The sequence below is a fragment of the Coenobita brevimanus genome, chromosome 74, assembly GCF_032717465.1.
Source record: "Coenobita brevimanus isolate Jiangsu-jjx chromosome 74, ASM3271746v2, whole genome shotgun sequence".
NCBI classification, from domain to species: Eukaryota; Metazoa; Arthropoda; class Malacostraca; order Decapoda; family Coenobitidae; genus Coenobita; species Coenobita brevimanus.
The window spans coordinates 4,219,058-4,233,693 of NC_137027.1; the positions used below are offsets into that span (position 1 = coordinate 4,219,058).

A 14,636-nucleotide genomic window follows, 5' to 3' on the forward strand; every position below is an offset into this window, starting at 1 on the left:
CCAGGCGCATGTTGATATTATGATCAAGCACACACTCAGGTTTCCATATATGGCCCCGAGCGCACACCACGTCGGACGAGCAGGTATGGGCCTAGTCTTTTGTTTGGGGAGGTAGGAAGTGCCGTGGAGGGAGTGGGGAGTGAAAGGGAAAGTGCAGGGAGGAGTATGGAAAGTGAGAGTGGTGGGAGTGAGTCATCGTTCTCCCGTGGTGGTGTGAGGTGGCAGGGTGTATCACGTGGGTGAGCGAGGGTGCGTCCTGAATCACATGGGGTTGTGATGGAGGGGGAAGGTGGGGAGGAACCACTCCCCAGCACGTCTTATGCTCCCCAATATTCCCTAACACGTGGGCGAGTGAGAGTGCGTGAAAAATCACGTGTTGTTGTGATGGAGGGGGAAGGTGGGGAGGAACCACTCCCCAGCACGTCTTATGCTCCCCAATATTCCCAAACTTCATCCCCACAGCCCCCTAATGTTCCTCAAGGCCGTAAGGGTAAGGGAAAGGGTAAAGGCCGAGGGAAGAGAAGTGCAAGTGGGGAAGCCCTCCGCACTCCTCCCCAACCTCCTCCACCAGCATCTCCTCCCCACCCAGATGAAGGTGCTGATGGGGACGATGGGGACGAGGGATTTGTGGGATGGAATTGGGAGGATGGGAGTGATTTTTCTCCCCTCATTCACCCCTTCACTGAGCAGGGGCGCGCTGGCTGCATTGCTCCCGGGATTCACCCTAATATCCACCAGGCTGGATTTTTTCCACCCGTTTTTTAGTGAGGCTTTCGTGGAGCAGATAGTTGACCAAACCAACCGTTTTGCAAGCAGCCAGTGCCGTGAGTGAAAGATTGGGAACAAGGAGCAAGCATTCTATCATATATGATTACCCTGTCTCCCTTTCAGAAATGTTCTTATTTTTTGCCCTGGTCCTTTTGATGGGTATTATACGAAAGAACAGAATTCCAGCCTACTGGACAAGGGACCCTGTGCACACATCCGACATGCCCGCGGTTAAGGGGTTAAAAGTACTCCCCTTAAGACACTGTACACTTGTCCCATTCCTGGAAACACTTACTGTGACTGTCTTTAGTCACCTAGTCCAGAGACTCCTGCATTTTTCCTAGATTTCTTCTTAGTTTTCAACTCTTCTGCCTTCAGTAGTAACTTAATCTTGTGTAACAAGAAAAAAATCACAGGAAGTGAGATCTGGTGAGTACTGGGTGTGTGGAACAAAAATGATGTTGTTTTTGGCCAAAAGTTGCTGAACTGACAACACGGTGTGTGATGGGGCACTGTCATGATGCAAGATTCATTTCTGGGTGTGCCACTTCTCTGGAAGTTTGTGCCTGATACTTTCCTGCAGACATCTCAGCACTGTATTGCGAAACTTCTGGTTCTCAGTCTGTCCACTGGGAACATAGTCATTATGGACAACTTCCTTAATGTCAAAAAACAAGACCAACATTGTCTCGATGTTGGACTATACACGTTTTTTTTTTTTTTTTTTTTTTTTTTTTTTTTTTTTTTGAGATGTTGGTGTCTTCCACTGACTGGAGTGCTGCTTGGTTTCAAGGTTATACCCATAAACCCAGGTTTTGTCACTCATAATGACATGTGAAAGAAGTTCTGTGTCATTTCTCACCTTTTCTTTGAAGTCCTGACGCACATTCATCCATCTATCCATCATCCAATCCTATGTTGCCCAATGAGGAGTGTAGAAGCCTGAGGCTAGGCAAGTTGGTCCTGATGTTTAAGATGAGAGTGACCAGCCTCAATCATCCCTGAGTGGCATTTATGTGAGCAATAAACCCCAACCTCCCCTTGGATATAAACCTTCACCGGCTCAATGCGACTGGAGTGCCATAATTGCCCACTAAACCACCAAGCACCATAATTTGGTTATATGGTTACCACCCAGTGCAGTAAATGGTTTCCTGGTGTACAGGAAACCATTTGGCTTGTCACTCAGTGTAGTCATCCATAGGCAAAAGGAAGAGGAAAGAATGAAGGAAAGAAAGACAGAGTGGAAGGGTAAACTCACCCGTACGAAGAAGGAGGAGAGAATAAGTAAAGAAAGACAGAAGAGGAAGGAAGGAAAGAAGGAAGAGGGAGAGGAAAGGGCAGACACCCGAGAGCAGCACTACATCGGTCAAAATTTGCTGGACTGAACTCCAAGAAACACCTGTGGCATCCACTAGTTCATCAATAATGAGATGACAATCTTCCAAGACTGACTGTTGAATTTTCTCAATGTATTCAATTGTTCGAGAGGTCACAGGATGGCCAGGATGTAGAGAGTCTTGGACTAACATGTTGCCTTTCTTACAACACGTTTACCATTCTCATATATTTTTTTTTAATTGCCTGCTCCTTGAAACCCTGCTCAAGCACTGTCACTTCCTCAGCTGTAATTGTTCCTGAGCAAAAAACAAAATTAAATGCACACTCTTTGCTAACTCAAATCTGCCATAGTGGTTTGAGGATGATAACAGCAGGCCATGTGCACAAACAATGAAAAAACAACAGAAATACAGACTCAGTCCTCTCAGTGCGATGTCATGTGCCAGAATGACTTACCAGACAACACACAAGTGGTGCCTACTGGCATAATGGGGAACTATTTCTTTATCTCACACTATCAATCTATTTCAGGAATATTGGGGTCCGCCCTCATACATACAGTTATGTTATCAGAAACACATATAGGCATGGTTAGATTACCAGAAAGTGATGATAAGAGCACAATGAGAAAGAAACACATACCATGCTTGGGGTAAGGGGTTCTGAGGATAAGGGGAAGAGTTAGTGGTCACCACCTGGGTTTAACTCCTAGAGTAGGGACTCATCTTTGAATCTCCCAAAACCATAAAAAACCAGACACTGAACCATCATTGTTGGCAGAAACCTGCTCAGATGCCCAATAATTATGTTTTTGAGTCGAAATATGCACGATAACGGCATGAGTGCTGATTTTCACCGTGCAGTGATAACGAAAACTGCTATAACCAAAAGTGCAGTAACCAAGGGATTACTGTATTATTATTATTATTATTCTCATCGATATATGGTAGGTGGGGGCGTTCACCATCCACTCCCTCGATGTAGTGCTGTGCTCAGGTGCCTGTCCTTTCCTTTCTTCTTTCCTCTTCTGTCTTTCCTTCATACATTCCTTCTTCTTCCTTCTGCCTACAGGTGACTCTACACTGAGAGACAAGCCAAATGGTTTCATGTATACCAGGAAACCATTTACTACATTTGGTGATAACCATATAACTAAATTATGGCGCCTAATGGTTTAGTGGCAAATTAAGGTGCTCCAATTGGATTGAGCTGGTGCAGGTTCATATCCAAAGGATGGTTGGGGTTTATTGTTCATATAATGTCATTCAGGGATGAGTGAGGCTAGTCACTCTCATCTTAAATGTCAGGACCAACTTGCCTAGCCCTGGGCTCCTCCGTTCCTCATAGAGCAACACTGGATTAGATGATGAATGAGTGAATGATTATTCTCAATCCTGCAAAGCTGGATGGTATAATTTTCAGAAATGCGCCCTACACCTTTGTACGAGATTCACTCTGTCTGTGCTTTAACTCCTCCTAGGCTATTTGATGGATCTGAAGGAAACTTCTAAGGTGAGTTTGCCAGGCTGCTTTGAAGATCTTCCACTACTGTATATACAGTACATCCTCCTAGTACGTGCCTATATGGGCAGCAGAGGACGTTGCGTACTAGGAATTCTTATGGGAAAAATTACATATGGGCAGCACCCCCCTTCATGGGCAACCCTTGAGATGCCTTTCAGACCTAAGTATTGTACTATACAGGGAAACTATCTAAGACATATTACCTAAGATAAAGCAAACCTACAAGATTATGGCTTTACTAGGTAAATCATTGGTGGCAGGTGGTGGCAACCATCATCCACTCACTTGATGCAGAGCTGCCTAATTCTTCCATAGCCTTTATCATTCTTTTTCTGTGCATGTCCTCCTCTCTTCCAATATCTCCCATCTTTCCTGTCACTTCTTATTGCTCTTCTTTCCTTTACAGGTTGCTTTACATTGAGTGACAAGCCAAATGGTTTCCTGTAAGCCAGGAAACCATTTACAACGCTGGGTGGTAACCATATAACCAACCCATACGTGCTCCCTTTGTGTCAACAAGTGGGTTGGTGGAGGGTTAGTGCCCCTCCCCGTAAAACTAATAACTCAAAGTCAAATGGCCACCCCTTACGGGATTACAACGTCTGGCAATAGGTAGATAGATAGATAGACCTTTACCTGTTATCGCTTCTTTGGGGGGCAATATATCGTGTGCTAGGGGTAAACCCGGATTTGGGCCACTCTTCGCTGCCCATCTCGCTTACAAGGAGTTCAATTCGCGTACTAATAAAAAAAAAAAAAAAAAAAAAAAGAAGGAAAAAAAAAAAAAAAAGGTCCTCATGTACAAGGGGGATCGTGTACTCGGAACTCGCGTACTGTGGGGATGTACTGTACAATCTTCCAACCATGATTTTCAGGGAACCAAATTAAAAATTCTCTGAAACAGTGAAGCAAAGACAGATATCGTTTGGATATCTTAGCACATGTTGTACAATGAACTCTCATCTGTAATATTTGGAGAGCATAATCTATCCCAAATGATTCTTGGAGGGGTCAGCCCCCATCCCAAAAACAAAAATGATCAGATATGGGGAAGGGAGCACAAAGCTTTCAATGAAATTTCTCAGATCAGTTTGTCTGAGACAATGTCTTCCACTATAGAAAAAGTCTCATTATTTTTAGGGCGGTGGGTCAGCCACCATCCAAAACTTAAAAAGGATACAAAATTGGGGAAGGATAGCAGACATGGCTTTGACATCTTAGTACACCATATTAGTACTGTACATGTTGAACAGTGAACTCTCATACATAATGCAATATTTGAGGAAAGCAACCTCCCTAATGATTCTTGGAGGAAGTCAGCCCCCTCCCCCCTCCTACAAATAAAAACAATCAGAAATTATGGAAGATTTGAATGAAACTTCCCAAGTATGTTCATCTGATTACCCTAGAGGTCTTGCACTAAGTACAATCATCCAACCACAATTTTTAGTGGTCAGCCCTCTATCACCCAAGTAAAAATTCTCAAAAATAGTGAAAGAAGGGCAGATATGGCTTAGATATTTTAGTCCATGTCATACAATCAACTTTCATCCATATTCCAACACTTGGGGAGTGTGACTGGCCCCCCTAATGATTCTTGGGGGGATCAGTCCCCCTCCTAAAAATAAAAGTAAACAGAAATACAGGAAAAGTGAGCACTTGCATTTCAACTAAATCAGCATACATATCTCAAGACTGGGTATGCAGTTTCCATGACATCTCTGAATGTACAGGCAGAAACCGCACACCTACTTTATTACTATTTTTATCAGTATTATTGTAGTAGTAGTAGTAGTTGTTGTTCCCTAGGCAGTCTAGCCGAACAGCCCTGAGTCCCTAATGAAGGCCACGACCAAGACAATAACAACAGCAGCAGCAACAACAACTACAAAAATAAGCCCCTCACAGGGTCAGAGAACCTTATTATTGTAGTTGTTGTTGCTGTTGTTTTTTTTCATTACTGTATATGATCCCATAAGTCCAAACCTTGTAAGACGTAAACAGTCGTTCTACAGCGTCTGCACCTGACACCAACATGTTCTTGGCTGTCGTGAAGTACTGTGTCCGGTCTGACACACCTCCATCAGCCTGCTCACCTGCAGGGACAAAACACACATGCTCAGTTTCTTATAAGTTTTACAGTTCTATCACTACAGCTTACCAAAATCTACTGATGCAACTGCACATTGGTTTAAAACATTGTACTGGTGTTACAATTCTATCATCTAATGAAAAGCTTCTTCAATTTGTGTTCCATTAATCCATGTATGCTGCGCCTAGGATATATCTTTTTGTTTCATTTCCTTTCCTTTATAAAGGCTAAAACATGCTTGCATGCACTGGCCTTGGTCGCCTAATGGCAGCTCTCCATGCTGCTCGATCTCTGGTAACCTCTCTATTCAGTCTCTTATCCTTGGGGTCACACTCTACGATCTCATCCCAGGTCTTCTTTGGTCTGCTTCTCACAACCCTATCCTCAACGTTCACACTTCTCACCTACCATACCCAACTGTCATCTTCCATCCTCTCAATATGTCAAAAAAAAAAAACTCAGTCTATCCCTCCTCATCACAACATCAATGCATTCCGGTCCCATACCTCATTTCGAAACTTCAATCACAATCCCAGCCCCCTTCAGGCCTCACATTAAAGGATGTACTACACATACACCTAATCACTGTCATTTCTGTAAGTTTGAGCCTACAAATATACTCTTCCTTTACTGCCCAGGTCTCACTACCATACAGCATTATGCTTCTAACAAATGCTTCATACAACAATCCTTTAGCATGGAGGGAGAGCCTTCTCAGTGTTAGGTGAGGCAACAGCTCCCTGAACTTCCTCCAACCACTCCTTACCCTGGTCACACAGCTAGCTCCAACACCATCTCCAGCACATAATATGTCCCCCCAAATAACAAAACTCCTCCAAACACTTTTGTGACTCTCCAGCAAGATCAGCTCTTTCATGCTGGACAATCTCTACATGCTCTCCCCAGCACACTGCACAAACGAAATCGGCATTATTTCACAGTCTACCTTTGATACCACTACATCTTTTATGCATCCATTTACCACAAATGCTGCACAAGATGGAATTACTTCCCACGCCCTTTCAACGAATCGCACATGGCCACTCTCGCACTTCTTTGTCAGCACCGTCCCTAGCTCTAGATGCCATCACTTTCGTTTTACTTGCATTTGAGCTTGAGACCTTGTGCCCCATACCATCTCTCCACTTCCTAAATCTTTCCTCAGTCTCCCTTTTATTCTCTCCAACCAACACCAAATCATCAGCATACAACATCTCCCACGTGAGTCTATTTCTGAAGTCACGTGAGAGGGCTCCAAGCACCTTGATAAACAACAAGGGGCTCATGACTGACCTCTGATGCACACCAACATTCACAGAAAACTAGTCACTTAAATCTCCATTCACCTTTACCTGGATGTGAGCACCCACATACACAATGACCCTAACCAGCCATTCCTTGATCCCAAGCTTTCTCATTGCCCACCTCACCACCTCTCTGGGGACTCTGTCAAAGGCCTTCTCCAAATCAACAAAAACAAAGTACAGTTCCCTCTTCTTTCATAAATATTTTTGCTGAAGCGGTCGAACAATGAATATGATATCAATGATCCCTTTGCCTGGCATAAACCCAAACTGCTTCTCATCAATATTCACTCTTTCTCTAATCATACCTTCCAGAACTCTCTCCATTACCTGCATTATCTGGTCTAAAGGCTTTATGCCTCTATAACTTCCTCTTTCCAGGGCATCACCTTGTACATCATCATCATCATCTGGACTTCCTTTCCCACCCTAGGACAGGGTGAGGAATTGCAACGTCCAGGCAGCCTAAGATTGCCCACTTCAATGTGCCACACTTCCATTCACTCATCATTCAAGCCCCAGGAATCCTGGCTCTATCTGATACGCCAAAAACTTTCACCACATTCTGTAGTTTCACATAAACGTACCTGATAGAGTCAATCTGGATGCTGTCACGTTAAAAAGGGATGCCAAATCCCTGATCATGCACTTCTTCTCACAACATTCATGCAGTCAGCTCGATCTCTTGTCAGTTCCATAGCCTCACCGACTTCCATACCTCTCTGCCTCACATTCATCCACCATATCCCTCCATCTTCTCCTTGGCCTATTTTGCCTCCTCCTTTCTGCAAATTTGCTCAGATATACTTTTTTCACTATTCTATTGTTATCCATTCTCTCCACATGACCATACCATCTCAGTACACTCTCTTCAATTCTGGTGTCCACAGACTTCCTCACTCCATGTCCTTCATGAATCATATTATTTTGTATCCTATCCACTCTCTGTACTCCACATACATTCCTCAGCAGTCCCAAATGCACTGCTCTTACTCTTGACTTTTCATTTCCATGTCACACTATAGTCTCATATCCATATGTTAACCCTTTCATACGAAGGGCCCGGTGAAGAATGCAACTGCTCACACTCTTTTGACTCAGGATTCGTCCAAGCGATATCAAACCGCTTGCACTCTTTTCACTCAGGATTCATCCAATTGAAATCAACCGCTAACACTCTTTCGACATAGATTAAGACCAACCATATAATTTGCTGTATTTCATTTTCACAATAATTTGTTGTTGTGAAAAAAAAAATACAGTGTGTAAGTACTGTATATGAGTACAGTAAACCCTTGTTATACGATAGAGTTCCGTTCCTGAAAACCCCATCGTAAAGCAATCCATCGTATAGCAATCCCATTATAACATGGAGTCAATGGGGATACGTTCCCAGATGTGCCTAAACTCTCACATACACACACCTTAGCACTCACATATATGAAATATCCTTATGTTTAAACATTTAAAGTAACACATTAATAGTGAATAAAGGGAAAAAAAGCATGAAAACTACAGTATACAGTAGATCTTACCTTTACTGAAGCAAGCAACGGTTGTTTATGTGGTTCCTAGACAATTTGCCATGAAGTCGACAATTCGTCGTCATAATATGGACGTTCCCCATCAGGACAATTCTCCGTCATTCTATAAATATACTTATTACTGATTAACTGATACTTTAATAACTAATTCTCAGGGGGATCTATCAAAGTCTATTTTCATTCAATAGCATTGGCTTTGGATATCATTTGTAAGCTGCACTTTTAGACAATATTTAACTTGTTTCAACCTTGCTGTAGTAGACTTTGAATTATGTTCTAGCATCACCCACAGCTGTTTTCATTAATTTCCAATGGTACTACAACATCCTGGGTATATTTTAAAACGACTTTGAAGAGGTTCAAGTACATTTCTAAAAAACTAGTGTACTTCCTAAATAAACTGGTATGAAAATAAACGACAGGGAATCATCCTGACGACGAAAAGTCCCGATGGCGAATTGTCTTGTTATTGTTGTGATGGCGAATTGACTTGATGGCGCAATATCCCAAAACATTTATACAGACTTAACAAGAAGATTATTTGTATAATTCCAAAGTATGTCGATCGTTCACTTAAGGTAATCAGGCATTTATATAAATGCCAATGTCTCGTATGTAGCCTTATGCTAAGATGAAGGATCAATCATAAATCAGCTGATTCACGTTTCAATATATTATTATTTTTCATTTAATGCCCATGACTTGATGCCATATTTTACATTTAATATATAAACAATAAACCACCATCACTTTTATAACTTACATAATTAAAAAACTAGTGTACTTGCTAAATAAACTGATACGTAAATAAATGATGGGGAATCGTCCTGACGGCGAATTGTCCCGACTTGGCCTCACAGTCATAGGGACTCACAGCCCTCACTCATCAATGTCAGAACTGCCTGGCTGGGCAGGGCTGGCTAATGAGGCTGGACCGGTGGACAAGTGTGTGTGGTCTAATGCCGACAGTGTGAGGACGTTTTTGTTGCGTTTGCACATTCGCTGTTCACTGAGCCGCGGATGATCCATCGTTGTTGCAAATCGTTCCCATTGTATAGTGGGCATGGGGTACTAAAATTTTGACATTGTATAAGCGAAATATCGTACAAAGAGGCATCGTATAATGAGGGTTTACTGTATATGTCAGTAAGTAAATAAATACATTACTGAATGATAAAGTATGGTGTTTTTTATCCTTTATATACCTATACAGTATATATATATGTATATATATATATACTGTATATAGATATATATATATATATATATATACAGTAATCCCTCTAATATCTGAACGCCCAATATCCGAACATCCCCACTAACCGGACATAATCCTCCTGGGATCCAATATTCCCAAAATGGGCCAAAAACCGCAAAAAATTCGAAAAAAATATGACTTTTTTCCCTCCCATAATTTGAAATTCCCGCCTGGCGCCAAACAGCTGTTACACCATGGTCCCTTCACCCCTTCCTTCCTCCCCCTCCCCCCTCCCCTGTCAGGTTGCCATTTGGTATTTTTCATTACCAAGTGTGGGCCAATTTGGTAATGAAAAATTCGTTTGGTAATGAATTAGAATAATGCATTACCAAATGGATTTTTCACATGTATGAGGATACACAGGATGGAGATGGTGGATTGTTTGCTCTCTCTGATTAATCTGCTACCCTACATAGTGTGAAAATAATCAACATGGTGTTAGTTATAAGAAGAGTGATTACATGTATTTCCACTTGTATATATAATTAGTGAAGAATACTGTATATGCTAGCTTTACGAATTTGGTAATGAAAAGTTATATTTGACAATGAAAGTTGAGGAGATTGGTAATGTGGCTGTTGCGATCTGGCAACTCTGTTACCCCACCAACATCAACAGTCACAGCTTAACTCCGATGGAGAGCAGATACTCATAACAGTGCAAGCCACAGGTGCTTGTTTTTTGTGAATAAACAGTGAATAAACTGCAATACCTTGCCACTAGAACACACGGGAATTTACAGTGTTGTGCAGTGTTAAGAAATTAGAATTTAGAGTGCAGAGGATTAACTGTGGACTGCAAACTGGCGGTTCAAACCAGTCCAAGAGCAAGGGACTTGTAAGTACCCAGAATGTTTAATATTGTATAAACTCACCTCTAAAACCTCATTTTATGGTTCTTTTGCATTCATTTCAGTCTTTTATGTCCCTTATTGGTGTGATTTGGGTCTTAAATAGGTGCAATGCATGTCCAGAGGGAGTTGTATAGGTGTTTTTCAGAGTTAGGGTCCATAAGTACAAGTCCATAAGCTGGGGCCCAATATCCGGACAGGACCACTATCCGGACCTGCCTATGGCTCTATTGATCCGGATATTGGAGGGGTTACTGTATATATATATATATATATATATATACTGTATATATATATATATATGTATATATTATCCGGACGCCCACTTTCCGAACACTCCACTTACCGGACATTGTGGTCCTGGGATTCAGTATTCCCAAAACTGACCCAAAATTGCAAAAAATTCGGAAAAAAATCTGACTTTTTTCCCCGTAATTTGAACTCGGCGCACGCAGCGCAGACCAGCTGTGTTTTGGTGCGTAGTTCCACTGCTGTCCGCCAGAGCGCCCCTGCATCCTCCCAACTTACCGCTCGTCTCTTGTTGTGAGTGCATGCTCACCATCATGGCCGCCCATGTGCTCGCTTTTGTGGTGGTTCCCAACTTGCTGCAGGCTCTGCTACTGCTCTTCTGCCTCTTGTTAGTGAGTGTGATGATGACCCCGCCGCCTGAGAAGAGGAAGAGAGTGGTTTTGACTCTGGAGAAGAAGAGGGAGATATTGGACAAGGTGGACGTGGGATGGTCAACCTCATGCATCCTCTGTGAATTCAATCTGGCCCGATCTATTTTGTTTGATATCAAGAGATCCCACGACAAACTCATGCAGTACACGGCTGACTTCTCATCGAAGAACAAACACAATGTGGAGAGGAAGATGATGTTTACTCCCCAGTATGCTGAAGTCGACCACTCCACGTTGATTTGGATTCGACAACAACGTGCTGCTGGTGTATTGGTGCACGGCATGGAGCTGAAGGCTACTGCTGAGAAGTTCGCAAGGCTTCACAACACCCAAGACTTCAAGACATCCAAGGGTTGGCTCTTCGCATTCAAGTTACAACATGGCCTTACCACCCGTGAGTCTCATGGCGAAGCTTTGGACGCCAATGAGGATGGAGTAGAAGAGTTTCAGCACAAGGTGAAGGGCTTGTTCGACAGGGAGGGCCTCACTCTCGGTCAAGTCTACAACGCCGATGAAACTGGTTTGTTCAATCGCTCTTTGCCAACGAACACTCTAGCCGAGGAGACGGAGAAGCGTGTACCTGCCCACAAGCTCTCCAAACAACAGATATCTGCTTTGTGTTGTGCCAATGCTAACAGCATGCACCGGCTTAAGCCCATTATTGTTGGCCGTGCAGAGCAGCCTCGGTGTCTTCGTGGGGTGATGGATGTCCTTCCTGTCGTTTGGTACCATTCTTTGAAGGCATGGTTCACTGCCCGGATCTTCAAAGAGAGGTTTCACCGCCATTTCGTCAGGGAGGTCATCCATTATCAGACGGAGAAACCGGGAATCCCTCCTTCTCCTCGATAATGCACCTGCCCACCCATGCGACAAGGAGTTGGTGGCTGAGAATGGCCGCCTTAGGTGCATGTTTATGCCACCTAATACGACTGCTCTTATCAAACCAATGGACCAAGGAGTGATCGTGGCAACGAAGCCGCTCTACCGACAGAAGTTCCTGGACGAGGTGATGGTTGTTCTCGAGGACGAGGGGGAGCGCATGGAGGGACAGGACACGCGAGGCCAGCGGACTTTTGAAAACCTTCACCGCTACAACATCAAGTCTGCAATCTACAACTGGGCCAGTGCATGGAAGGAAGTCCCTGTCAAGACTCTAGAAAATGGTTGGTCTCTTCTGCTTTTCGGAAAGGATGTGGAGCACGATTTCCTAGGTTTTGATGTGGATGACTTCCATGCACGTCTACGTGCGCATGGCGACGATGTTGATGTGGACGAAGTGCGTGAGTGGTTGGATGACGACGAGGGCAATCCTGGGTATCAGACCATGCCTGATATCGAGATCGCATCTTCAGTTACAGGGGTCAGTACCCAGCTCGAAGATTCCGACGAGGACAGCGATGATGATGCGGACTCCTCTCAGCGTGACACTTCCCCAGCCATCGCCAAGCTGAGCGCACTCCGGGAACACGTAGAGTTCGTTCTCGACTACCAGGAACACCCGGACTGCAACAGGGAGATGGAGCCCTTGGGACTTATGGAGGAAGTGCGCACTTTCATGCAGCGCATCATTAATCGCCAAAATCATCATTCCTTGTGTCAATCAACCATTGACAGGTTTTTCAGACCCATGACCCACGCTGTGCCCAGCCCTGGCTTCACACCATTGCCTCCCCAAGACAGGCCCTCATCCTCTGAGCCACAGCCCAGCACATCAGGCACAGTGGAGTCGCCACTGGACATGGGTTTGTGCCTCTCTTCAGAGTCATCTGCAGTGAGTAGTCCATTGCCACGTCCCAGTGATGCACCCCTAGGCCACCTGCATCAGCTACTCTCAGACTCTGACAGTGAATAAACAGCAAGAACTCGCCACTAAACTACATGGGAATTTAGTGTTGTGCAGTGAAAAAAACAGTGCTTAGTGTTAAGAAATTAGAATTCTGAGTGCAAAGACTTAGCTGCAGAGTGCAACACTGATTTTATTGATGTTCAACGGAGCGCAAATTAGACTAGAGTGTGTAGTGTTAAGAAAATGGATTTATGAGTGCAAAAACTTAAATGCAGAGTGCAACACTTATTTCATTATGGTACAATGGAGTGCGAGAAAGATTAGAGTGCACAGTGTTAAGAGAATGGAATTCTGAGTGCAAATGACTAACTTCAGTGCAAGACTTCATGTACAATGTACTGCAGGTGCTTCAGGTACTCCTTTTTACTGTCAGAGTCTGAGAGGAGACAGGTTATTCATATAGATGGCCAGGGACTTGTTGTAAGTACCCAGAATGTTTCATATTGTACTGTATTTTCCATACTTACCTCTAAAACCTCATTTCACTCTGTTATGTCCCTTATTGGTGTGAATTGGGTCTCAGGTGCTATGCATGTGCAGTAGGGAGGTGTTTTTCTGAGTTAGGCTAGGTTAGGGACCATAAGTACCTGTCCAGAAGCCAGGAACTTGTTGTAAGTACCCAGAATGTTTAATATTGTATATACTCACCTCTAAAACCTCATTCTCTGATTCTTTTGCATTTACTTCAGTCTTTTATGTCCCTTATTGGTGTGAATTGGGTCTTAAATAGGTGATATGCACGTCCAGTATGGAGTTGTATAGGTGTTTTTCTGAGTCAGGGTAGGTTAGGGTCCATAAGTACAAATCCAGGAGGCTGGGGCCCACTTTCCGGACGGGACCACTTTCTGGACATGCCTTTGGCTCTATTTCATCGGATCGTAGAGGGATTATTATATATATATATATATATATATCCTATGTGTCAAGTGGGGTTGGTGGAGGATTAGTGCCCCTCCCTGTAAAACAATTAACTCTAAGCCCTTGGCCACCCCGTCTGGGATACATGGCATCTGGCAATGAATGAATGAATGATATATATATATACTGTATATATATATATATATATATATATATATATATACTGTATATATATATATATATATATATATATATATAGATATATATATATACTGTATATATATATATATATATATATATATATATATATTGTTTCATTTTGTTTTGTTTTTAAAGGTTCCAACATGCTTGCATGTGTCAGCCTTGGTCACCTAATGGCGGCTCTCCACGCTGCACAATCCATTGCAGCCTCCCTGTTCAGTCCCTTAACCCAAAGGTCACACTTAATGACCTCGTCCCATGTCTTTCTCGGTCTACCCCTCATAACCCCACCCCCAATATTAACACTTCTCGCCTTCCTCACCCAGTTATCATCCCCCATCCTCTCCACATGTCCAAACCACCTCAATCT

The 14,636-nt window shown here is 43.2% G+C and overlaps 1 protein-coding gene across 1 annotated transcript in view; it reads right to left on the minus strand.

Moving 5' to 3' along the window:
• The window catches only part of Abcd1 (ATP binding cassette subfamily D), a 99,305-nt gene that overhangs the window by 40,164 nt on the left and 44,505 nt on the right, over positions 1–14,636 (minus strand). Inside the window, exon 4 of the mRNA XM_080278753.1 lies at positions 5,620–5,729. Coding sequence (XP_080134879.1) covers positions 5,620–5,729 — 110 coding nt within the window. The remainder of the gene's footprint in view (positions 1–5,619; positions 5,730–14,636) is intronic.